This window comes from Drosophila nasuta, chromosome X (genome assembly GCF_023558535.2).
Source record: "Drosophila nasuta strain 15112-1781.00 chromosome X, ASM2355853v1, whole genome shotgun sequence".
In the NCBI taxonomy this organism is placed as follows: domain Eukaryota; kingdom Metazoa; phylum Arthropoda; class Insecta; order Diptera; family Drosophilidae; genus Drosophila; species Drosophila nasuta.
Genome location: NC_083459.1, coordinates 9491704 through 9517488, shown reverse-complemented (window position 1 = coordinate 9517488; position 25785 = coordinate 9491704). Strand labels below are relative to the sequence as shown.

The 25785-nt window shown below is 39.8% G+C and overlaps 2 protein-coding genes across 4 annotated transcripts in view; one reads left to right on the top strand and one right to left on the bottom strand.

Annotated features, from left to right (window-relative positions):
- Positions 1–1108: 1108 nt before the first annotated feature.
- Positions 1109–4310, bottom strand: LOC132795766 (NADH-ubiquinone oxidoreductase 75 kDa subunit, mitochondrial). Its single transcript, XM_060806645.1, has 7 exons — positions 4194–4310; positions 3810–3997; positions 3409–3740; positions 2649–3346; positions 2256–2587; positions 1694–2188; positions 1109–1630 (listed from the first exon to the last, which is right to left on the bottom strand). Exons 2-7 carry the CDS (start codon positions 3990–3992, stop codon positions 1463–1465), a joined length of 2208 nt encoding a protein of 735 aa, XP_060662628.1. The 5' UTR covers positions 3993–3997; positions 4194–4310; the 3' UTR covers positions 1109–1462.
- Positions 4311–6677: 2367 nt separating this feature from the next.
- The window catches only part of LOC132796313 (A disintegrin and metalloproteinase with thrombospondin motifs 12), a 41627-nt gene continuing 22519 nt past the window's right edge, over positions 6678–25785 (top strand). The window contains exons 1-13 of one of the 3 annotated variants that reach the window (XR_009633546.1): positions 6681–7445; positions 14907–15405; positions 15486–15648; positions 16353–16478; positions 16534–17099; positions 17166–17264; positions 18048–18161; positions 21324–21470; positions 21535–22100; positions 23263–23390; positions 23459–23833; positions 24845–25022; positions 25095–25441. Coding sequence is in view for 2 of the 3 variants with exons in the window: in XM_060807444.1 (XP_060663427.1) it covers positions 15125–15405; positions 15486–15648; positions 16353–16478; positions 16534–17099; positions 17166–17264; positions 18048–18161; positions 21324–21470; positions 21535–22100; positions 23263–23390; positions 23459–23833; positions 24845–25022; positions 25095–25387 (3036 nt within the window). In the remaining variant the exon portion in view is untranslated. Of the gene's footprint in view, positions 7446–14906; positions 15406–15485; positions 15649–16352; positions 16479–16533; positions 17100–17165; positions 17265–18047; positions 18162–21323; positions 21471–21534; positions 22101–23262; positions 23391–23458; positions 23834–24844; positions 25023–25094; positions 25676–25785 lie in introns of those variants that run through there. The other 2 variants (XM_060807444.1, XM_060807445.1) reach the window with 2 other exon arrangements.

Genomic DNA, 25785 nt, shown 5'->3' with positions numbered 1-25785 from the left:
CGTTAAGCAGTTAGTCTGTCTTGGAGCTGTTATTACCAAAAGCAACTAGACTAAGTAAATGAATCCATGAACACTCTTGGTATCAATAACTGGAGAAGGTCTGTGTCCGATAAGGTTAGGTAGGAACTAATATTAAGTGCCACGTAAACGTAAAACCTATTTCCGGGAAGTGTGTTTTTTATACAAAAAGTATATTATAGATTGTAAATATAGACAGAAGAAGACATATCCGATTCTTTTAAAGTATATATGTACATATGGTATGTACACTATAAATGAAAGTATGTTGATGCGACATAGCAAGTATATGTATATGAACACTTACATATACATATCTGATTTGTCTCTTCATATGCATGAACTGAGACTATCAGAGCTAGGCGCTCTATGTGAGTCGAGATTACTTTGAATTTTGGATGAATCCTGAACAACTTATATATTTTTAAAAGACAATTATGTATATATGCAAATATTCGAAAGTTGCAATGTAGAGTTCAACATACAATCTATGCTTTAAAACTGAAAGTCTAAGGGGCGGATTTTTTAATCTCAATAAATCTTTTAATTCGAATAAGGAGAATCTCATTTCTTCAATGTCGCAATAGCGCTATGTGATCTAAAAGCGCTCTAGGAAACTTGTTCTGTACTTTACTGTCAAATAGACTCTTAGTATACCCTGCAATTTTGGTATAAATTCAACAAACAGAACAAAAGATATTTGAAGAGCAATATAGAATGATTTAAAAGATGTGCTAAGGTAAAATATTATGCCATAAACTTTAATATTATATTATTATACCTTATTCTAAACGAGAAACTTTATGGCAACCCTGCATTAAAAGCCAACACCGATATAATTTCTATATCTGGCAAACACTAACTTTGTGTGTCCTGAATTCTTCCCTCTATAATGAAATAATCTTTTTTTGTGATTTCCTTCCTAATGTTACTAAACTAATGAATTGCTGTTGTAAAGTCGCAAAGCAGTGAAGTTTTTAGATTGCTTTATGCACATGTGCATAATTCAGAGCGAGATGGAGATATGATGCTATCTATAGTATATCAAGCAATGACATATGCTAAAGCAGTCGAAAATAAATATTTTGGCTATTTTTTCTATTTCACGTTTATTTGCGTTTTAAGTATTTTGTTTTTGTTTTTCTCCTAATTTCGTATTGTATAATTGTTTGTTTTGAACAAAAATCAATGACATTTACAAACTGCTCGGTGCCCGCTCAATAAATGTATCTTTTAAATAGCTTCTTCTGCATTCTCTGTCGCTCTTCACGTTCCTGTCGCTTGTTGCCTTGTTGACCGCTGGCTGCTGTTGTTTGCTTAAAGTTTTGAGTAGAATAGCAATAATCGAAGACAAGATACAATAATTAAAAAAAAAAAAATTCAACATTAATTATTTAATATTTATGTTATATCATCAGATCAGAGTTGAAGCGTTATTCGGCATTTAAATCGCTGCGCTCTGCTTGGCCTCCTCATTCTGTCGCTGCTGCTTGTTGACCGCCGATATGCACTTGGCCATGGTGGGCGAGGCGCGTGAAATGGCATCGGTCATGAAGTAGTCGCGCAGCTCCTTGAGCTTCACATCGATGGCACCGCCGCTGATGGATTTGTTCTATGCACCACAAAACAAAAGCAATTAGCTACATGATAAGCAATTCTTTCAACTGAAACTTACGGGTGTTGTCTGTGCGCTCGCATCGCTGTTGCTTGCAGGCACCAACTCGCCGAGACGCGTCAAATGTGGCGCAATATCGTCGAGACGCGAACGCAGCTCATCGAGTGTGTCATAGGCCAGTGGTTTGCCCACAATCTCGGACAGAGCGCGCAATATCTTCCAGTCCTCGCGTGCCATGCCTGGTGGCGAGACACCTGGCAAAGTCTGCTGTGCGCGGCCCTCTGTGTTCACATAGATCGACTGCTTCTCGGTGTACGCAGCGCCAGGTAGCACGGCATCAGCGATTGAAGCACCATTGTCACCATGCGAGCCAATGTACACAACAAAACAGTCCTTGGGCAACTGATCGCGGGTCAATTTACCAGAATCGGCATTCAGCAGGAACAGCACCTTTGGCTGTCCTTGCAACGCACGCTGCAAACCCGGCTGGTAGCCCACATCGAAGGCGCCCACCTGAGAGGCACTGTTATGCAACACATTGAAGGCATTCCAATCCTGCGGTAGTTAATAAACATGGTAGTGAAGTGACTGCAACAATATGGAAAAGGAGCATTCTACTCACGGGCTTCTTCAGCTTCTGACAGTACTCGGAGATGGTGGCATGAATGGCAGCGCCATCGGGACGCGCCAGCAGATCGGCGCCAATGATAATGGCCGGTTTCTTGGCACCCTCCAGCACCTTGGAGAAGGCATGCGAACCGCTGCACACATCCTTGATGAGGCTGGCATCGGCACCCAAGTTCTCATGCTGATATGACAAATCAATGTTGGGACCAATCGATGCAATCTGCAGCTCATTGTGCACATAGGCCTTGCGCAGGCGGGTATTGATCAGCGGCGCCTCATAACGTGGATTGGTGCCCACCAGCAGCACAGCATCAGCTGTCTCCAGACCTGTCACAAAAATACACACAAGCTAGAAATAGCCAAATCGCATATGTTTGAAGCGACTTACCAGCAATGGTGCTGTTGAGCAGATAGCTGGAACGCACATCGATGCCACTGCCCTTGATGAAGTCCTGCTCGGTCACCAGATTCTCGCCGCCCAAACGATTAACTAGATCCTTGAGAGCCACCATGGCTTCCACATCGGCCAGTTGACCGGCAACACCAGCAACCTGTCCGTTGGCATTCTTCACCGCCTTGGCCACCGCAATGAGTGCACCTTCCCATTCCACAGACTGCAGCTCACCATTTGGCATGCGGACCATGGGTGCAATGAGACGCTGACGCTTCAGACCGTCGCAGGCAAAGCGCGACTTGTCAGCCAACCATTCCTCGTTGACGTCTTCGTTCTCACGGGGCAGAATGCGCAACACTTCGTTGGTGCGTGTGCTGACCACAATGTTGCTGCCAACGGCATCGAGCACATCGATGCTGCTCACTTTGCGAATCTCCCAGGGACGTGCCACAAAGCTGTAGGGTTTGTTGGTCAACGCGCCGACGGGGCACAAATCAATCACATTGCCCGACAGCTCGGTGAGGAACAGTTTCTCCACATAGGTGCCAATTTGCATATCATTGCCGCGTCCCGTGGTGCCCAGATCATCGACGCCAGCAATTTCGGATGCGAAGCGTACACAGCGGGTGCAGTGAATGCAACGTGTCATCACGGTCTTCACCAGGGGTCCAATGTCCTTATCCTCCACAGCACTGAAGTTGACACAATAAAATTATTTCATTTGAAATGGGAATCGTTTTTGTTGCATCTTTACCGCTTGCCCGTGTAGTTGATGTCGGTGAAACGCGAACGATCTGATCCAAAGGCCATGGCCTGATCCTGCAGATCGCATTCGCCGCCCTGATCACAAATGGGGCAATCGAGAGGATGATTCATGAGCAGGAACTCCATAACACCCTCGCGTGCCTTGCGTGTCAAGTCGGAATTGGTCTTGATACGCCAACCCTTCATCACGGGCATAGCGCAAGCGGCGACAGGCTTGGGCGACTTCTCCACCTCGACGAGGCACATACGACAATTGCCGGCGACGGCCAAACGCTCGTGATAGCAGAAACGTGGGATTTCCACGCCAATTTCAGCAGCAGCCTGCAAAGAGAATAGCAGGTGTTATACACATGCACAGCGAGAGAGAGAGAGGGATGAGGAGGAACTTACCTGCAGCACTGTGGTGCCGGGCAAAACCTTGACGGGAATATCATCGACAAACACTTCGATTTTCTCAGGCGCCTTGGCCGGTGTTTGAGCCACAACGGCGCTGGTGCGCACTGCTCGGCTGGCTATTTGGTGTGTGGGTGAGCCGAGTGCGCCCAGCGCCTTCACTAGCGGTGCACGTATCATATTTTCTACAATCAAATCCAATGGATGGACAACAACATTAAAACTTTACCTATGCCAATTACATAAGTTGCAAGCAGGCCAAGCAGACACACGGACAACACGCTCTTTGCTGCCGCGTATTGATTTATCGTTTTATTGTGCAGCTTGCAACGTCAGCTTAACGTTTTCTTCTTTGGCATCGAAAGCAAAACAAAAACTTACCAGGAAAATATTTTGCAGCGCTACACTAAAATTTCTAATGCCGAGCAGACAACTTTTTTTTATCGCTTTTGACAGTCGCACTGTGTAACAGTGTGCAGGGCTGCCAACTTGTTTTAGCATGACAGCTGGTCTGGCCAAATTGCGCGCTCCATTCAAACATCTAGACACACATTACAGGTATTTCAAGCGTTTTAATTTTCATAAGACTCGATTTCATAACTATTGCAAGCACTGCTCACATATATTGCTTATTTTAAATTAACTTATTCTTTAAAATTCGAACTCATGCAGCCCTGCTGGATATTATTAACATCTGGCAATGCTTGTTCATAACAGCTGTTATTGTGGTTTGTTTACTTCTTTTGCAGCAGCTGCCATTCCCATGTCGCCGTTAATGCGTGTACGCAACAATGTTTGATGTGCAATCTCTCGAATTCAAATTGTAGTTTCGAATCAGAATGGAAGTGTGGGTCAGACAACAAGACATGGGCAAATGCAACAGCAAGAGTAACAACAATGCAATGTTGGCGCCACTGGGGCAACACACACACCGGCGCCACAAGTGAGATCTGTTGATTAGAGGAGATCACGCGAAAACAACAACAATCAAGTAGCAAGGATGATGAACATGATTGTGTGCATGTGTGTGTGCCAACGCACGATTTGTGCTTAGTCTGTCTCTGTTGTGCTGTCTGTTTGCCTAGTAATCAGATAAAAATATATTATGACGTACCAGACTGACTTTTCTTTGTTAATTGAGCGACGTTGGCGGCAGCCGCAAAACAAAACAAAACACAAAAAAAAACCTTTCTGGCAACGTCTGACCAACAAAACCCCGGCCCTGAATGATTCGAGATTGAGACGTGCTTGATATCTGTTGGCATCAGCAGCTCAATCTCACTGTCGTCGTCTCCGCTGTCGACTGTGGCGTTGGCGGCGATGCTGCGTCGCCGTTTGTGCCTGGCGTCTGTTTGCTGTCGCGTCGCATCTCTTATCTTGTATCTCTGTTGGTGTTGTAGTAGTATTTGTATGTTTACCCGCTAACCAGTTAAGTACAAAGGGTATTTTAATGATGTGGCTAGCAGCATTTTAATTATTGTGCCCAGCTAAAAGGCTAATTTAATTATAGTCCCATGTATAGGTAGGTATTCAAATAATATGCTAGCTAAAGGGACATTTTAATGATGTGCCAGCAGAACAGGGTATTTTAATGTGGTGTTAGTACATACATTTTTATGTATGTATGTATGTATATGGAAATGGTAAAGTGCTAAGCAGAAGGGATATTTTCAAATTGGGCCCAGCGAAATGCGCGCATCAACGCTCTGGTCACACTTTGAGAGCAACAGGTATTTTGGAGTCGCGTAAACTCGCTTTTTATTGTCGCTGATGTTGCTGCCACACGCTCTCCAGCTCTAGCTGCACACAGCGCAGACGTGTCGCCACAATTTGCCGCCGCCGCCGCGCTTGGCGCCTAAAAATCAAACGGGGCGCCACATTGTTTTTTTCGCCTCGCTTCTTTTTTTTGAAAAATAACGTGCAACAACGCCGACGCCGACGGCGGCGACTTGAACTAATAATGTGATTTGTTCTCGTGTGGCTATTTTTGCGCAGCCGGAGTGCATTGTTAATGATCTTCTCCTGCTCTCGGACTCCACTCGACTCTGATTTGTGGCGTCTGGCGTCTGCACTTTTTACAATGTGATAATTTTCAACAATTTACTCCCCTTTTTGCGCCGGCGGCGGCGGCGTTTAACGGTGTCGTCCTTGATGTACCAACAACAACAGCAACAAGACGAACTGTGGAATCGACGGCGCCGGCGAGAAGACGATAACGCAGCAATTTCTGCGCATCATGATATGATGATGATAATTATATGTATGTACGGCAAACAGTCGCAATCGTTGATAGCGACACGCACAACAACAACAACACCAACATCAACAACAGCAACTAATACAACACGCAGACACAGTCAAATGATGACAATGCTGATAATGGACTAGCGACAGGGTCACTGCCAACCGCAGCAGCAGCGACGTCGACAGCAGCAGAACTCAGTCGCAGTTGCATTTCCTTTTGCAGGGAATTCGCTGGGGGTCACAATGCAGCTGGCGCGGCAGCAAGACGCCGCAGCAGCTCCATTCAGAGTGACGTCGCTGCCATCAGCAATTTCATTGTAACAGCTGTGCTGTCGCCGTCGCACAACAGCAACAACAACAACATCTCGGCATCAACAATGCTCGTAAGAGCGAGAACGACGCGTCGTGATCGCTCGTTTATTCATTCGTGAGTTCGGTTTGGTTCAATTCGGTTCGTTTCGTTCGTTTGCACATCGTGTTCGTTCGGCCGGCACTTGTTCGGCTCTTTGGGCTCCGGCTTTGGCTCTGACTGCGGCTGCTGTTGCTGTTGCTGCTGCTGCTGCTGCTGCTGACTTTGGCTCTGTCTGTCGTCTGTCGTCTCTGGTTGGCGGCGGCAGTGGGCTCCCCAATCTTTCCTTCAAATAAAACCAGTGCCCGCTTGCAATTTTCACTTAGTTTGAGTCTGAACGGCGACTGCGCCGGCGTGTCCGTGTGTGTGCGTGAGTGTGTGTGTGTATGTGTGTATGCGCGTGCGTGAGTAAGAAGCGTATGCACAATAAGATCGCGATACGAATCACTTGAAACTAAAACTGCAATTGCAATCGATAAACAATAATCGGTGAACGCGCGCGCCAAACTAATTATTTGTAGAATTCGTCCTATCGATTTGTAAGCTTCTTTGTTGTTGCTTTCTTTTGCGCGTGTGCTGCGCATGCGCAACAATAACAAAAGCTTAAGAAAGAACGGAAACTCGAAACGAAAACCGAAACGGAAACTGAAGCTGAAGCTGAAAATAAAACTAATCAAAATCTAAAATCGCTTAGTCATTGCCGGCGCATATATTGTTGTTGTTATTTAGTGTGTGTGTGTGTTTTTTTTTACAATTTTTTTTTGTGACTGTGTTTTACTGTGCAACTCTGACGACAACATACAACACTTACCTGACATCATCCCATTATCTTAACGTCGTAATCATAGCACTATAATCATTACCATCAGCGCCACCATAATTATAAGCAGCAACAGCGTTGTCGGCATTTGCGGTTGACATCTTTACGGGCTTCATTCAGAGCAAAATAACCAAAACAAACACAAACACAGCAACGGCAACACAGTCGGATCGGCAACAACGACAACAACAACAACATCAAGAACCGCGGCATTATTTTGGTGAGTAGCGAGTACGATATACATACATACATACATATATCTTAAGACTGTCTCTTCACAGGCGAAATCTTATAGTAAAGATTTTAACATAGTTTTTATTTTTAGGCAATCTTGAATCGATCGCCTATTATCACAACTTATCGTTTAATCAAATTATTCACATTTTTGTTGTTCAAAATGCCAATTTGCTGTGATTAACAATTGTTTTGTTTTGTTTTTTTTTATTCTGTTGTTAGATCTTAAAAGGCTCCGATACTGAATTATTTAGTATAATATTATGATCATGCCGCTATGCTGGTTGGGCTCGTGATTTTGATCACTGATCGTCGAGTTAAGGCCAGCACCATTTTTTCGAGCGGCGGGTCTAAGGAGAGGGCGCTCTTTGTTTTTCTCAAGAAACTGGGGGAACAGCAGAAACCTAAAGAAAAACCCACAAAAAAAAAATAGACAGTTGTTTTTTTTTCCAATTTGCTATTTTAAAGCTCAGGCTATTTTCAGTTGTTTCTCTTTTTTTGTGGATCGCTTGTTGTTGCCTTTCGGGCAAAACAGTAGCCATATATTAAGCTAATTTCCTGTGTGATCTCAGCCAGCGCACATACACACAAACAGTGAGAGACAGACTGAAACACACACACACACACACACTTGCACACATTCGTATCTGAGAGATACACAAACAAAGCCAGGCGAGCTAAATGAACGCCAAAAGCAACTCCCAAAAATGGTCAAAATAAGCGCGGCGCATGTTTTTGGCCAAAACAAAAAGCAACAACGCCACAACACTGTATGCGGCACCAAAACAAATCAAAACGAATTAAATGATTTGTTATAACATATTTTGTAGGCTGCAGCAGTGCGTCCAAAACTTCATCCATCCGTCAGTCCGTCTGTACGTCGGTCCATCCATCCCAATTGTCTATATCCGTCTCTTTTGTGACGATCCGCGGCCATCCCAAGAAACGCCTGTGCAAAATTTATGGCCTGCATTTTGTTGTACTACAACAAGAAGCTGGAGTCGCAGCTCCAGAGAGTGAGAGAGCGAGAGAGAGAGAGAGAGAGACAGAGAGAGGGAGAAACAAAAAGTAGAAGAAAAATAAAAAATCAAAACGACGTCGCCATAAAAAATACATTTTCGGCCCACATGCGATGCGAACCGACGCGGAGACGCCCGCCACTAAAGAAATTAAAATATGCCTCGAGACGGCAACACAGAGAAAAAACATAATAAAAGAAAAAACAACAACAACAGTGTATCTTTGGAGTTACGTGCGATCTGGACAGACCTCGCCTCGCTCTCCACCCCTGGCCCCCCTCACTTGCTCCTCTGAAAGCGTTAGTCGTTCCGCGTTTTACGTTAAAAGTTTCATTTCATTCATAAAAATAAAAACTGTGACTGTGCGAGTGTGTGTGTGTCTGTGTGTGTGTGCGACGACTTGGGTGTGTGTAAGTGTATGCTTGTGTGTGTGTGTGTGTGTGTGGCTCAATGAAACTACAACGCATGAATGAAAAATATGTGAATGAAGCTTCGACAATGGGAGTTTAGTCTTGGCGGGTAGGCGTACAAATTGCTTTGGTTTCGTCTCCGGTTCGCTTCAAGTGAAATCTTTCAAAGCCTCAAATGTTCAGCCCCTTCCTCTCACCTCTTCATTCCCATTTATGCTACGCTTTGTAGCAGACTCGTAGATCATTTTTCTCTCAGCGTTTTTGCCATTTTCACGTTCGCTTTATGGCCTGGCCATATGTTGCTATTGCTCTTTGCTGTTTGCTGTTGGTGGGCAGAAGATCCTCATCCAGCCTAAATCGAGATTCTCTGCATTTGCATGCAAGGCGATCATCAGAAATAAATGATCAGCAATCAGTTGATCAGAGATAAGGAACCGAAAAGCCAATTTATCTTATATATTAATTTACAAAATTCAAGCATATGTTAACAAGTTGAGCAAAACAATATTAAAATAACAAATAAAAACACAAAATTATTGGGGATAAATTTCTTTTAATATTGATTTCATATATTTAACTTATTTTAAAACGATTTGGCATGCTTGAATATTTCTTGTTTTATAAATCAAATCAGTCGTGTCTTTTAATTCAGAATTTGTTTTGTCATCATCTCTGATGACCAATTAAAAAATTATTTTTTAAGTGTTTAATATTTTTTGTATTATTGCATTTTCTTTTTTGATAGTCTTTTAAATTTCCATTATATTTCGATGATCCCTTATTATAATGGCATACAAAATTTTAATACAGAAAAAATTATAATAAAAAGCTGACGATCGTCAAAGATATGCCATCATATTTGTCAACGAAATACTTGAACCAAATTAAAAGAATATTTTATATTCATCGTTATGCCATTAATGTTCAACCTTATATAGATCACAACGATTGTCTTGGAATATAGTATTTATGAATCATCTAGAATATATTCAGAACTGTGCAGAGTATCCAAAAATTTTCTGCTTTACGTGATTCCATTTTGCGGTTCCTTCTTAGGCATGGCGTATTTTTCATTTTTCTGGGAATTTTTGGTTTTTTTTTTTCAATTTTGTTTTTTTCTCCATTTTTTTTTGTGACTTGGGTCGCATTATTTGCATACAAAGTCGAGATGATCTAAGAGTAGAGCTTAGTTTGTCGCCCATGTCGCAAATGATGACGATGTTGATGATCATTATCGCGAGATGATGATGTGATCGACCAGCCAAATGTAAAGCGACAACAAAACGTGGCTAATAAATTAGGCAAAGCGTCAACAAAGCTGTTGACAAATGTCAATTTTTGAACACCAACGCCAAACAGCCAAACAGACAGCAAGCAAAAGCCAAATGCAAATACGAATACAAATTCCGAATACAAAATCAATATGGACGATGTGTAGAGGATGACGATGATGATGATGAGTATATATTCGTATCGTTGCAGTGAAATTTGTCGATAGCTTTAGCTTCGTTTTTCCTTTTTGGCGATTGATGGCTATTGAGGATAAAAGAGCTCAGTTAGGAGAGAGAAACTAACGTACACATGGTATGTGAGATCATTCAGCACGTGGGTAGAAAATAGGCATTTGGCGATTAGATAAATCAGTTAGCCTAATGCCTAATGATTGAATGAGTTACGACTTGAACATGTCGGAACCGAGTCAATTTCCGAATGAATGAATGAATGAACGAAAGCTCCTCGCGGAGAGTCCATCAATCAGCTTTGGCTGCAATTGCAATTGGCAGCCAACGAAGCATGGCCAACTCTGATCAGCAGACAAAATCATTGATCAATGCTCTCTGCGGATGTGGATGCGCGTCTGCGACTGCAAATGGAAGAGCGAGAGGGAATAAAGAGGAAACTGGTATTTGCTGTCTGCCAAATGAAAATTCAATCAATTGCCCTGACATTTAATGGAGGGAGCCGTCAAATGTGATTGATTGATAATTAAAAGTGGCGCCTGCCAGTCGACGCAGTGCAGCATAATGAACAGCGCCAATGGCCAATTCAGTCAGTCAGTCAGTCAGAGACTGGAACACGAGTTGATACACAGACACTGAGACTGGGGACTGGAGACTGGAGACTGAGACTGCGACTGAGACTGGGTTTGAGACTGGACTCGACTTCGACTTCGACTTGATTCGACGCAACGTTTAACATATGATAATGTGGCGCTTGCTAATTTCGTGCGATTCTTTCAAGTTTTGCCGCAATTGCAAATGAGAATGGCTCGCGGCTCAGGATGGGACGATAGACAATAGGACAGATAGACGGACAGACAGCCAGACTGACTGACTGACTGACTGACTGACTGACTGATGGAGAGACTGTCTCTGGACTCTGGAAGTCGAGCTAAATCATCATTTTATTGTCAACATTATGCTCACGATGGGGTTTTTTTATTTTGCATTGCATTTGAATTTAAATTAAAACGGCGCCTGCTAAAGGCGCCAACAGAATCTGTGATGTCTTCGCTTTCAATACGCTCTCCTTGCGAGTCTGCTCATCCGATCATCTGCTTTGGCTGCTCATTAACGGAAGGTCTAGACTCTAGAGTGCTTTGACTTATTTATAGTATTTTAAATTTGTCAGAAATACTTATGAATAATAATAAAATATAAAATAATATTGATAATAATTTATAATATGAGTAAAATTTTAGGTTACAAAGTGTAGTCATATAATCTTGTGCATATATCACATTATTTTTTGTGTGTTGTTAGCAGATCGTAAAAATATTATACCTTTTTAATCCGTTTCGGTCGTAAATAAGGACTTCATTCAAATCATCATTAACTGTAGACAAGATTATTGCAAAGCAATTGCAAAAAATACTGACAAGCAAAAAGCAAACTCGTCTTTATGATACTATTTCAATGATACACCTTCAAATATTGTAAGAGAAATGCGTTATTATCACTTAAATATACCAAAATAAAATACCTGAAATATACCAATAGTTATATTTCGTATATTGCTATTTTATTTTCAAATATAGTAAGATTTGTGCGGTATTATCATAAAATACTAAAATCTACCGGTGCGATATTATAGTAAAAACACACCGAAAAAATACTGAAATATATTAATATAATACTGAATAATAATGAAAAATATATACTTCGGATATACATCTATGAATTTAATATACAAAAAAAAAATACTGAAATGCTTCAAAAATTATATTTCGATATACTACTACATGCAAAATATACCGTATTCAAATATAGTGCGGTATTATATTATCATTCAAATATACCAAAATAAAATACATAAAAAATACTGTAAAGTACCAACATTTATATTTCGTATATCGATATAATACTACATGAAAAATATACCAACTTAAGCAATTAACTTTAAAATTATTTCTTAAACAGCTTCTACGATTTTTATTTGCTAGCAACTTTTCAAAATCAGACATTTATTTATTTTGTATCTTTCTGGGAAAGAGTATTTAGAACACATTATAGCTGGCTGAAAACTGAAGTCACTCACTCATGTGATTTGTATATTTTTTGGGCACGTTTCGCGCTTGGCAAAATTTAAAAGAAAAGATTTTTAATTTGTTTCCAAGCTAATGAGCTTTGTTTAATTTTATTAATGGAATTGCCAACATTTATCATAAATTACAAATCGTGATCGTGATAACAGCGCCAGTGCCCCCAGAACAACACCAACAACAACAGCAGAAACAACAACAACAACAACAAGTTGCCCGAGTCAGTTCTCAGCTTGTGCTTGAAGCTTCAGTTCCCAGTTTCATTTGATCTCCCAACTTGACTTCGTCATCTGCTCATCTGATGAATAATTAAGTTGTCGTGTGTTGCTTTGATAATAAGAACAACAATGCTGCTGTTGCTGCTGTTGCTCCTCTTGTTGTTGTAGTTCTTGCTAGTTCTTGTTGTTGTTGCTGTTGCTGTTGCTGCTGTGTGGTTTTTGTGTTTCTCTTTCAAGCGCCGCATTCAAATTATTTGCTTAATTTTATTGCTCGTGTATCTGGCAACCAAATATTGTTGCTCACTGTCTCACTCACACTTTTTGGGAACTGCCCAAAAAACAAAAACATCATTGGCAACTTAATTTTCCCATTTGCTAAAAGCAAATCAGCTTTTATTTATTGTCCAGCAATAGTTGTCGTTGACATTGTTGATGTTGTGGTTGTTGTTGTTGAATATTTTCGTAGAAATTTGTGCCACAATTGTTGCAAGTTGGCATTGTTGATGTCCTGTCTCGTCAATTGTCAGAGTGGCGCCACACAGCGCAGCAGCAACAATTTGCTACCTCATCAGCAATAATAACAGCAACGGCAGCAACAACTGTTGCAACAGCAACGACAACAACAACAACAGGCAATAATCTTGATGAATTGCGCACAATTGAAATTCAATCTCATTGCAGTGGCAACAATCTTAGCCTAAAGCGACGCCAACACTGCGCTGTGGTTACTCGATTTCGCTATTGCTGTTGTTGTTGTTGTAGTTGTTGTTGTTGTTGCTGTTGTGTCGAGTGACTTGAATGTGGCATTAATCTTGGATTAATCTTATAAATGAAGCATTTCATTTGAGCTTAACGCGTCCAATTTGCTTAAATCCATTCATCTCGCAGCAATTAAACTTGTTCCATCTTAATGGGCTTTCAAAACCTGTCAAATTATTACATTAATCTTGGATTAATCAGTATGTAAGTCACATGAATAATACAATACACAACAAATGAATCAAATATAATTACTCTTGAACAATGCAAATGAGTTCGTCCCATGCTCTTCTCGAAGCTCTTCCTGCTGTTTTAAATTCAAATGTGAATTAACTAATTATTGCATTTCCTAAATTGCAAATCTTTTAATTGCTAGCTAATCTTTGCTAAATGTATTTGTATATTTTAGGTTAATAAACAGATGTTCTCTTAATGCGACAATCAAGAAAAAAATATGACTTAAATGCGATGCAAAGTATTTCTTTAATATTCAAATAAAGTTGTCAAGTTATCACTTTTGTTTTATCAGATATATATTTGCGATCTGTGCTCTACTTTTAAACTTCTGATAATAATATGTTACAGCTGTTTTTATGTCATTCTCATTTTACAATAACATTTCGTGAGAAAACAAATAGATTTGCTTCTTTCAAATGGAATTTCAATATTCAAAATGCTCTTTGTATCAAAATTGCTGAATGTGCAAAATGAGGAATGCAAAAAACAATTGCAACATATGATAAAAGATGTAATACATAATATGTTGGAGCTTCATACAAATGGTTTTACATATTATAAATATATTTGGTATGAAATTGGTGCAGCATAAAACCTGTAAATTAGTTTCAATTTAAATTAAATTTGTATACTCGCTATCCATAGAATAGAAGTGTATTATAATTTTGTGCCTACAGAAAATGTAACAAGTAAAATGAGGCATCTTTGACCCCATAAATTATATATATTTTTGATTATCATCAACGATATAGCCATTTCCTTCTATCCAATAAAACAAAATCGATTACAAAGCGTAATTTTGAAGATAAAGTTAATTGTGGTACAAGAGTAACAATAACTATAGTATTTATGATTCCTGTGATTTGGTTAAGATCTGATGAAAATTGTAGAAATTATTTCAGAATTACGTTTGTAAGATTGCCTGCTGCAATCGGGTCTTAAAAGCAGTTAAGGCTGACAATCTGGGATATTTTGACATCTCTGGTATATTTTGAATGTAGTACTAGGTATATATGGATAGCGGGTATCTTACAGTCGAGTACCCTCGACTTTCTAAACTTGCTGTATTTAAATTCATTGTTTGGTTTTGGTGAATCTAAAAGTCTAGTTAAATCGAATCTACTTCTGAGCTAAGCTTTAACTTTTGCGGTTCTCGCGTTTTGTATAATACACTTGAAATCTTATTCTGTGGCTAGTCTATACCAAGAATAAGAAGAATTCAAATCGAACTGAAATCAAACCTTTAATCTATTTGCCTTACAGCTGTCGCCCAGTTGGAGATATAATGCAATCGCTGCCATGTGCCCGCTAATTGCCAAGCTGCTGAGACGCATCGATAACGGCTAAGAGACAGAGATTCCCCCTAGAAAAAACTCATTGAGAGAGTCCCAGAGAGAGAGAGAGAGAAAGATAAGGAAAGAAAGTAAGAGAGAGAGTAAGAAAATATATAGAGGAGAGTCACACACAAAGTATTTGCAAGCATGAAGCGCCTCTATTTGAGCACTCTGCTCTGCCTGTGGTTCAGCTCTGGCGGCAGCCTCAAGCTTTATGGCCTGCACACCGATGAGCTGCTCGAGGGCGAGGGACAGCTGGTGGTGCCACGGCGTGTGCACGCCGATGGTGCATTCATGACACACACACTCGACTATGCCCACGATCGGGATCATCGGCGGCATCGTCGCAGCACTGACCATCAGCATCAGCAGCCGGAGTTGCATTTCGAGCTGCCGCTGGCCAACGAGACGTTGCATCTGGAGCTGACGTAAGTGCCACCTCACGAAATGTCTGCTCTCCTCAAGTATTCTAATGCATTGCCACTTCCACTTCCACTTCCACTTGCAGGCCAAATAGCTATTTCCTGGCGCCGCATCTGATTGTGGAGCGTCATCGTCGCGATCTGAGAACTCGTGCGCCTCCAGAGGCGCATCAGCTCAATTGCCATTTCCATGGCAAGGTGCGTGGCCAGCCGTCGGCCAATGTCGCCATATCCACCTGCTCCGGTCTGGTAAGTCAAGATACAATCAAATTAATATTTCAAAGAAATTTTGATTTATTTACTCTTCAAAAATATATAAAAAAGTTGCACAACAAATTAATAGTAAATTTTGTATTTCTTGCCTTATTGCAATAACTTCAATAATTCTAATTTCTTTAAAATACTTTACCACTTTTAATAGTAAATTTTATATTTCTTGTTTTGTTGCATTAACTTCAATAATTCTAAATTGTTTAAAATACTTTACCACTTTAAATGCAAATGTTTTTCTACAACATTCCTTATCTTTAGCTATCCAAGAATGTCGATAATAATCTCAATTAATAATGTGTTTAATCATTTTAATTGCTCGTCAAAAGTGCCACACAAAATTATTCAGAATTTTCCATCATGCTTACGAAAGCTGTTGCTAGTATTTTTGCTTATGGCGAAATAAATTGTTTTCACAGAATTTTGCGTATAATTGGGCCTTATTAGAATTTACGAAGAAAATATATATAAGATAGTAAATGCTGATAGTATATATATAGTATATACTCATATTGATAGTATATAGTACAGACTCATTATGGATAGTATATAGTATATACTTATATTGATGATATATAGTATATACATATTATACTTATGAATTGTAAATGCATCACCAAGTTTGTTGCCTAAGTCTTTTGTTTTGAAACACAGTAGCTCACTGTTTTTTACTTCAATAACAGGTGGGGCATGTGAAGACGGCCAGCAATGAGTATTATATAGAGCCGTCCAAGCAGTATGCGGCACATCCTATCAATGGGCATCCACATGTGGTGTTCCAGCGCTCCTCGGTGATGCCCAAGCAAAAGGTAAGTCAAGCATTTAGTTGTTGTTTATATAGTTTCTCATGATTGATTCGCTTAGGCGACACAACAACGACGTCGCCACAAGCGAAAGCGTAAGGAACAGCGCCGAAAGGGCCACATCAGCAATTGTGGCACACGCGAGCCACGACGACGCATGGAGACGCGTCTCGAGTGGCAGTCGCGTGGCAAGTTTAAGATACAAGGTGGTCGCAAAGTGCGTCGCCATCATCTGCATCAGCATCATCAGCAGCAACAGCAGCAGCATACGCAACATCATCTGCCTGCACGTCATCATCATTACCATCAACAGCCGCACACAAAGTTTAAGTACGACACACAGCCCGAGGAGCCACAGACGGGGCCACGCAGCAGACGCTCGATTAGCAGTCCGCGGCATGTGGAGACACTGATTGTGGCCGATGCCACAATGTCGGCATTTCACAAGGATGTCGTCAAATATCTGCTGACCATTATGAATATGGTGTCTGCTCTGTACAAGGATCCCAGCATTGGCAATGCCATTGAAATTGTTGTGGTCAAGATTATCGAATTGCAGGAGAACGATACGGCACCCGAACTAAATCTAACGCAGAATGCGCAAAAGAATCTCGATCGATTCTGCAGGTAAATTCAAATCGATGATCACCCCGTCAGTTGGGAATCACAAAGTCATTATCTCGTATGTTGCAGCTGGCAGCACAAGCAGAACTCGGCCAACGAGAATGATCCGAATCATCATGATGTTGCCATACTGATCACGCGCAAAAACATTTGCGGCAACAATTGCATGTGAGTAGACAATGATAAAGTTATTTAAACGAAAAGTTTACATGTTTACTTTATAAAGACTTAGACAACAGTTTATTCAGTTTTAAAAAATATTCATTTATTTTAAATTGAATACTAAAATTATTAAAAGCCAATACACCAAATACTAATACGAACAAAACTAATAATAAATAAATCATACTAAACTAATGTTTGATTTAAAATAAATTTAATTTGATTGAACGATTTGTTCCACTTTGAACGCTTTCTGCGAATCTTATTTAAATTTCTAATATTAATATTTTATAAAATTCTAAGAAAATGTATTTATATTAAACTAAATATAATACTATAATCTTCAATATATTATATATTGTATGATTTCAAAGAATTTAACTACAATCGTAAGATTATTAAGCAAAAATTATTATTATATTTTGTGGAAATATAAATTTACTTTAAATTAAATACTACAAGCTTCAGCATATACTATTATAAATACGTATTGCATGTTTTCTGAGAATTTCATTACTATCGAAAGTTTATTTAGCAACAATCATTTCATATAATTCAACATCATTTTACTAACTAAATACTACAATCTTCAGACTATATTATTTTAAACACAGACACTGCGGGATTTCGAAGAATTTCATTGTGATCACAAGTTAATCAAGCAACAATTATAAAGTGCAAATATCACATTCATTGTTTTTAAATACATATATTCTAGAATGCATAAGGTGTAAACGTCTTTCTTATGTATTTTTCATTTCTTCTTTTTTTATTTTGTTATTGTTGCAGGACTCTGGGACTGGCGAATGTGGGCGGCATGTGCAAACCGAGGCAATCGTGCAGCGTCAACGAGGACAACGGCATCATGCTCTCCCACACGATCACGCACGAATTGGGGCACAAGTAAGTCGGCACTTCCGTCAGTTTAGCGGCGCCTTGCATTCGCAGTTGCAGCCGCAGTCGCATTTGCAACATGCAACATGCAACCCATAGAAGAGACAGAGAGAGAGAGACACACAGTATGCTAGTTGGCCAACATCGAAATGCACTTTCAGTCCAGTCACTTGTGGCCAGCGGCAAGTGGCAAGTGGCAGGCAGCCAACGCAATGCAAATGCATCAATTGATCGCAGCCAAAGATTTATGTGCAGCCCAATTCGTTTAATGAATGAATCAAAGCAACAACCACAACCACAACAAAAACAACTGCAACTGCAACAGCAACAGCAGCAACTAAAAAATGAATGAATTGCTGCCTCTAAGTGGACGCGACGGATGCTTTTGACACCTGCGTGTGTTGTGTGACAATGATCGCCTGCGTTCCACGCCCACAGTTTGTTTTTAGCATCAAGCAAAACAGTTGCCACCACAGTTGCCTCCTCGCCACTTGCCACTCTCCCTCTTCGCGCCTTGCCCCTTCCCCCTGGCGGCTGCCGCCTCCTTCGCCATTCAAACTCAATTAGTCGCAGACTCAGCGACAAAAACACACACTCACTCATTACCCACTGCTAGGGATGCACAATCAGTTAAATGTTCCGTCACTTTTAGGTTTGAACTCAGTTTCTTGTTATATTTTGAAGCACATTAAATCGTTACTTGAGTGCACTACATATTCAGCATTTAGGTGCACATTCATGAGCTTTTTTAGATTGTTTTAACGAGCTTTTGTGACAAGAAAAAGTCTTATTTAGATGTTTTATAGCTTGCGCTTTTCTAAGCGTGTTGTTTCTGTTTGAAAGCACGTTAAAATGTAATTTGATTGGCCTACATTGTGAACGTTTAGTCATATATTAATTGCATTTTTTTAATTGTATTTATCAAGTTTTTATTTTCTGTATGTGGAACATATATTTAGAAGTTCTATAGTTTGTGTTTAAAAGCGCATTAAACTGTTACTTGACTATTTTATATGTTGCATATTAATGAGCTTAATTGAATTGTTTTTAATGAGCTTTCGTTTTGAGCACTTTTTCATAATAATCACGCTATTAATCAATGTATTATAATAGGTAGGTAACTTTGGCATAATTCAGCTTATAAGCTTTTTTATGGTTTACGAATTTGTGGTTTATTACTTTTATTTGTGCGAATTATTGAGACGTTGAAACCTCTAACATTTAATTCAAACACTTGACTTGCAACGTCAACAGTTTATTTTGTATTTAGTAAATTTCGTTCATGCAAAAAATGTTAATTTAATTAACTTGTCTGTGGCGCTAACTGCTGCTAAAAATCAATATATTGGAAAGTTCATTTTTGAAGTCAAGTCGCAGTTTAGTGCAACCCTGGCGCAAGCTGGCAAAGAGAGTGAGAGGGGAAGTAGGCAGCAATTTGGTAGCCAGTATTGTTGTTGTTGTTGTTGTTGGTGTCGCAGTTGCTGCAGTTGTCGGTTGTCCGGTTTCGTAGGCTTATCTCGTTTCGTGTTCGTGCCAAGTGGATTTTTGTAAAACGCCTTATAAGCGCAGCCAAGTGCCCGTCAGTCTGGCGTGTTCCGATTGAGTCAACCCAGCCAGGCAGCCAGCGGATCACCAGTTCACCAGCTCAGCTCAGCACCCGGCTCCATCAACACAACACTCAGGCACACACACACACGCACACACTTAGACACCTCCGACACCTGTTGTTGTTGTTGTTGTTAGGCAATTTAGGTTTGATTATCGTTGGGTCGAACGGTCATCGTCAGGTGGCAGCTACCGTCCAAACAACGATATGCTTATTCACACTCTGTGTTTGTGTATCTGTGTGTGTGTTGTTGTTGTTGGTGTTCTTAATTTAAGCACTATTCTAATAATCAGGTTTTTGACTCGCTTTTGGCTAGTCGCACAGCGTGGCATAAATTGCTTGTCGCGTTTTGCTGTTGTTTTGCTTCTCCAAAGACAATACAAATAATAAATCTCGTCTCATTTTGCCACTGGCAACTGTCCGAGCGAATGGGGGGGCGAGCGAAGGGAGGGGGAATTTGACTTTACGCTGTCGTGCAGTCGCAACAATGTTGATCGAGTTTAACCCTTGTGGCGCAACTGTGCACAGCTTGGACATTTATTTTTAACGTACAACGCTTGCAGCGTTAAAAGGCAGCAACAGCTAGATATGCGACTATTTCAATAACCAACTGCTATATAACATAGGAAATATGAAAATATAAAATTAAATATTTTGTATTCTTAAACGTAGAATACTTTTCTAATTCGAATTAATAATATTTTGTTAACTATTTACTAATTGAATAATTGACGGAAAGTTATTTTTTGTTTTATATACCCGCTACTGACAGAATTTGGTATATTCTTAACTCTATGGTATATTTTAAATGTAGTACTACATCGTTATACCAAATACAGCTTGTGGTATATTTTAGTTTTTTTCTGTTTATTAATTTTGCATATTAGTATAATATGGTTTAATTGAAAATGGGTAGCGAGTATCTCACAGTCGAGCCCATCAGTCTGTAGCTTTCTTGCTTATTTTTCTTTTTTGTTTACAATACATTTTTAGGTACAAGCTGTAGTACCAACAAAAATAAATATTCCATTTAGTTAACTATCCTAAATACTTAGGGATTCTATAGCTAAATTAGAGTACAGATTATTTTAAGTATTCATATACAATTTTATATATCCATATAAAAACTAGTATACAAACAAATTTTCTTTAAGAGTTCTTAGTTTTTCGGTTCTATTAGATTTGCTATGACAGAGTAAACATTGCGTCTCTAAGCGTCCAAAAAGCTTGATTTTTTATCGTCGTTTTTCTCAGTCCGATTGCTTATCCCTCTTCTGGAAACCGATGAACACACAAGCTCATAAGCAAACGAGTCATTGCAAAAAATATAACCGATTTATATTGTTGGATATATTTTAGTATTTTTAGTTTTTTATTCTAAATTATTTATAATTTTTTTTTTGTCATTTGTACTATATTTTTTATTCTATTGTTTTGAGTCACCCCAATTTAATTATTTCTTCAGTTAAGTAATATTTTCTTAGTTACTGATTATATACAGGGTCTCTTAGAGTCAGCTATAATTACTTTTGTTTGTAATCCAACCTAATGCTTGTAACTTGCAGCTTCGGCATGTTCCACGACACTGCAAAAATCGGCTGCCATCCGCGAGTGGGCTCCATAGTGCACATCATGACACCAACCTTTGGGGCGGACACGCTGCAAGTTTGCTGGTCGAACTGCAGTCGCAAGTACATCACACATTTTTTGGAGTAAGTACAAAAAGAGTTAAAAAAGTTAATTGATCTTAACTGCGAACAAACTTTTGCATTACAGCCAGGGATTGGGCGAATGTCTGGACGATTCGCCGACCACGATTGCGGAATACAATTATCCAGAGACGCTGCCGGGTGAGGCATACAACGCCAAGCGGCAGTGCCGAATGCAATTCAACCTAACCACAGATAGCGATGTGGGCGCCTGCTCATCGCCGCATGAGTTCTGCTCGACGCTGTGGTGTCGCGTCAATGGCGAATGTGTGACAAACATGCGACCCACGGCCCCGGGCACCACGTGTGGCAAGAACAAATGGTGCCAGAATGGCAAATGTGTGCGCATGGAGGAGCTGACGCCCATCAACGGGGGCTGGGGCAATTGGAGCGAGTGGAGCGAATGTTCGCGCAGCTGCGGCGGTGGCGTCTCCACGCAGCAGCGCGAATGCGATTCACCATTGCCCGCCAATGGCGGCGTCTTCTGCATTGGCGAGCGCAAGCGCTACAAGATCTGTCGCAAGCGGCCGTGTCCCGAACACGAGCCCAGCTTCCGGGCCCAGCAGTGTGCGCGATACGACAATGTCAGCTATCAGGGTGCCACCTACAAGTGGCTGCCCTTCTTCGATAAGAGTAAGTTTGGGAAATTTGAAGATATTTTCGGTATAATTTCGATATCTTCTCTAAATTGTACATTCAAGATAATTGCGAATCAAAGTTAGTTGCATACAATTTAAATTATGCATTATGCACATCCAAATAAATTGTATAAAATACAATGTTGATCGCATAAAGCAGTTCATCTGTTAACTTAAGTGCATTGCACATAAGTTTGAGAAGTTTGTTTGGGAAATTTGAAGATATTTACGGAATAATGTCGATAAGTGCATATACTCTAAATTGTGAATTTAAGATAACTGCCAATCCAAGTTAGTTGCATAGAATTTAAATTATGCATTGCAGTTAATTGCACATCCAAATTAATTGTATAAAATCCAATGTTGATCGCATAAATCATCTCATCTGTTAACTTAAGTGGACTTCACATAAGTTTGAGAAGTTTGTTTGGGAAATTTGAAGATATTTACGGTATAATGTCGATAAGAACATATATTCTATATTGTGAATTTAACATAACTGCGAATCCAAGTTAGTTGCATAGAATTTAAATTATGCATTGCAGTTAATTGCACATCCAAATTAATTGTATAAAATCCAATGTTGATCGCATAAAGCAGCTCATCTGTTAACTTAAGTGGACTGCACATAGGTGCACATTTTGCATTAAAATTTAAAGCCATTACTATGTTTTGTTATACATATATGAAAAATTCGACTGTTAAATGTTAGGGTCCATATAGTAAAAATAAAAATGCAGATAATTACATATCCATTTCCTACACAAAAAAGTATGCAATTATCTGCAAAATACATTCAAAATGCATATATTTTGAGGTGATCATTCAAATTGAATATCCAGATATTTGCAAACATATCTGTTATTTATTATTATTTTAATTGCACATGGCTTAGCAATAATATGAAATATGCCCTTATATGTAATGGCATTATTTTAAGCTTGGCAGATTTTAAGCTTATTCACATACAATTTTATGCAATTATATTGGATTAAATGTAGTTGAAATTATAGAGATTAGTAGTAGAAAAACCAAAAATAAATTTACTTAAAATAAATATTGCATATAATTGCAACATTTTTGTGTGCAATTAACGATATTATACTTCAGTATTGTACTTCCTTGCTAATCAACTTTCTCATTCGGTTGTTTTGCAGACAATCCCTGTCGACTGTTCTGCAGCGATGTGGATGACACAATCATCGCCAACTGGGGCGAAACGGTGCTCGATGGCACTCCTTGCACGCTGGGCACGAATAACATGTGCATCGATGGCATCTGCAAGGTAAGTTCGGGTATAAACAGCGCACACTTGTTTCACGGCGAGATCAATTAAACGTGTATTTCATTCAGAAAGTTGGTTGCGATTGGATCGTTGACTCGGACATGCAGGACGATCGTTGCGGTGTCTGTGGCGGTGCTGGTGATCAATGCAAGCCCATAAAGGAAACCTTCATCGAACCCTTCAATGTCAGTGACGGTGTCTACGTTGATATTGTCAGCATCCCAGCGCGTGCTCGTCACATACTCATCCGTGAGTTGGGTAATTCACCGCATTTCCTTGCCATCGGACGGGTTGGATCGGGTGCGTTCTATTTGAACGGCGACAGCTTGATCTCGATGCCAGGGGAACTGGAAATTGCCGGCGTCGAGAGTCTCTACGATCGCCAGGATGAACAGGAGACTATCAAAATACCTCAGCCCATACAGCATTCCATAGTGCTATACGTAAGTTGTATGAAGACTAGTATCCTGACATTATCTAGGCTAGACTATGAGTACTACATATATCTATTGCTCTTGTTTGCTAGTAGTCTAGACTTCTGATCTTGTAGAAGTGTATTCTTAGACTAGAAGACTAAAACTCTGTCTTCTTATCTAAGATTCTTCTCTAATCTCTGATTCTTTTCTTCTTCTATAAGATTCATCTCTAGTTTTTGATTCTTTTTTCTTATATAAGATTTTTCTCTAGTCTCTGATTCTTTTCTTCTTCTATAAGATTCTTCTCTAGTCTCTGATTCTTTTCTTCTTCTATAAGATTCTTCTCTAGTCTCTAATTCTTTTCTTCTTCTATAAGATTCTTCTTTGGTTTTTGATTCTTTTCTTCTTATATAAGATTCTTCTCAAGTCTCTGATTCTTTTCTTTTTCTATAAGATTCTTCTCTAGTCTCTGATTCTTTTCTTCTTCTATAAAATTCTTCTCTAGTCTCTGATTCGTTTCTTTTTCTGATTCTTTTATTCTTATCTAAGATTCTTCTCTAGTCTCTGATTATTTTCTTCTTCTATAAGATTCTTCTCTAGTTTTTCATTCTTTTCTTCTTATATAAGATTCTTTTCTAGTCTCTGATTCTTTTCTTCTTATATAAGATTCTTCTCTAGGCTCTGATTCTTTTCTTCTTCTATAAGATTTTTCTCTAGTCTCTGATTTTTTTCTTCTTCTATAAGATACTTCTCTAATCTCTGATTCTTTTCTTCTTCTATAAGATTCTTCTCTAGTCTCTGATTATTTTCTTCTTCTATAAGATTCTTCTCTAGTCTCTGATTCTTTTCTTCTTCTATAAGATTCTTCTCTAGTTTTTGATTCTTTTCTTCTTATGTAGGATTCTTCTCTAGTCACTGATTCGTTTCCTCTTCTGATTCTTTTCTTCTTATATAAGATTCTTCTCTAGTCTCTGATTCTTTAGCACTCTAGTTGCTTATTCCTACACAACTTTTAATCTAATCTCTTTCCACTTGCAGGCGATCGTGCGCGGCAATGAGAGCAATCCGGGCATCTACTATGAGTTCACATTGCCCGCCCTGAATGTGAGCGCTGGGCGACAGCATCAGTGGCGTCTCAGCAACTGGACAGCCTGCTCCGTCAGCTGTGGCGGCGGTGTGCAGCATCGTGAGCCCATTTGCCATGAGAATGGTAAAGGTAAAGAATTGACTTAATTGATTTAAAAGTTCTCATTCCTTTATGTACTCATTCCTTATTTCTTATCAACAGTGCTGTCTGATAAGTTGCCTTGCTGGACGCATGCGAAGAACAAACGTCCGTTGCGACAGACACGCGCCTGTGGCGAGCAACAGTGTCCGGCTCACTGGTGGCCCGGACCTTGGCAATTCTGCCCGGTTACATGTAGGCAACCGGGTGCTCCGATGCCTCAGCGACGTCGCTCCGTTGTCTGTCTCGATCAGCACGATGTCGTTGTGACGGATGCCCAATGCAGCGCGCTGCCTCGGTTGCCCGAAACGGAGCCCTGCGAGGCTACGCTGCCCGAGTGCAGAGCAAAGCCCTGAGGCCAAACAGGAGATGGAAACTATTTATTTGCTACTAATAAATCTAAAGCTAATGTAAGTGAGAGCTGCAAATACTAAATCCCAGTTAGACAGTCAAGCTACATAATTTATTATACGATTCGGTTCAATTTGTGCCGTGGCGCCATCTAGCGTTCAGACATGGCATGCAAATTATGTAAGCCCCTTAATTCTAGTTTGTAATATTGTAATATTGTATTGTATGTACGTATGTGAACTCAGTTCTTGGTAAATTTCCGCAATATTCTTTCATTGATTGTAATGATGTTTTTTTTGTATTGTCAAAAATCGATCAGTGAAACTATTGGCATAAAATGCTTTCGATCTGTCCATTATAAACTTGATTTCCTTGTTTTGAATTATGTGCAATGTCCAGAACA

Excerpts from the sequence above, each read along its gene's own strand:
- LOC132795766 (XM_060806645.1), bottom strand. The coding sequence starts at position 3,992 with ATGATACGTGCACCGCTAGTGAAGGCGCTGGGCGCACTCGGCTCACCC. Across the intron at positions 3,741-3,809 it reads CCGGCACCACAGTGCTGCAG|GCTGCTGCTGAAATTGGCGT; the intron begins GTAAGTTCCTCC and ends TTCTCTTTGCAG. Across the intron at positions 2,588-2,648 it reads GCTCAACAGCACCATTGCTG|GTCTGGAGACAGCTGATGCT; the intron begins GTAAGTCGCTTC and ends TTTTTGTGACAG.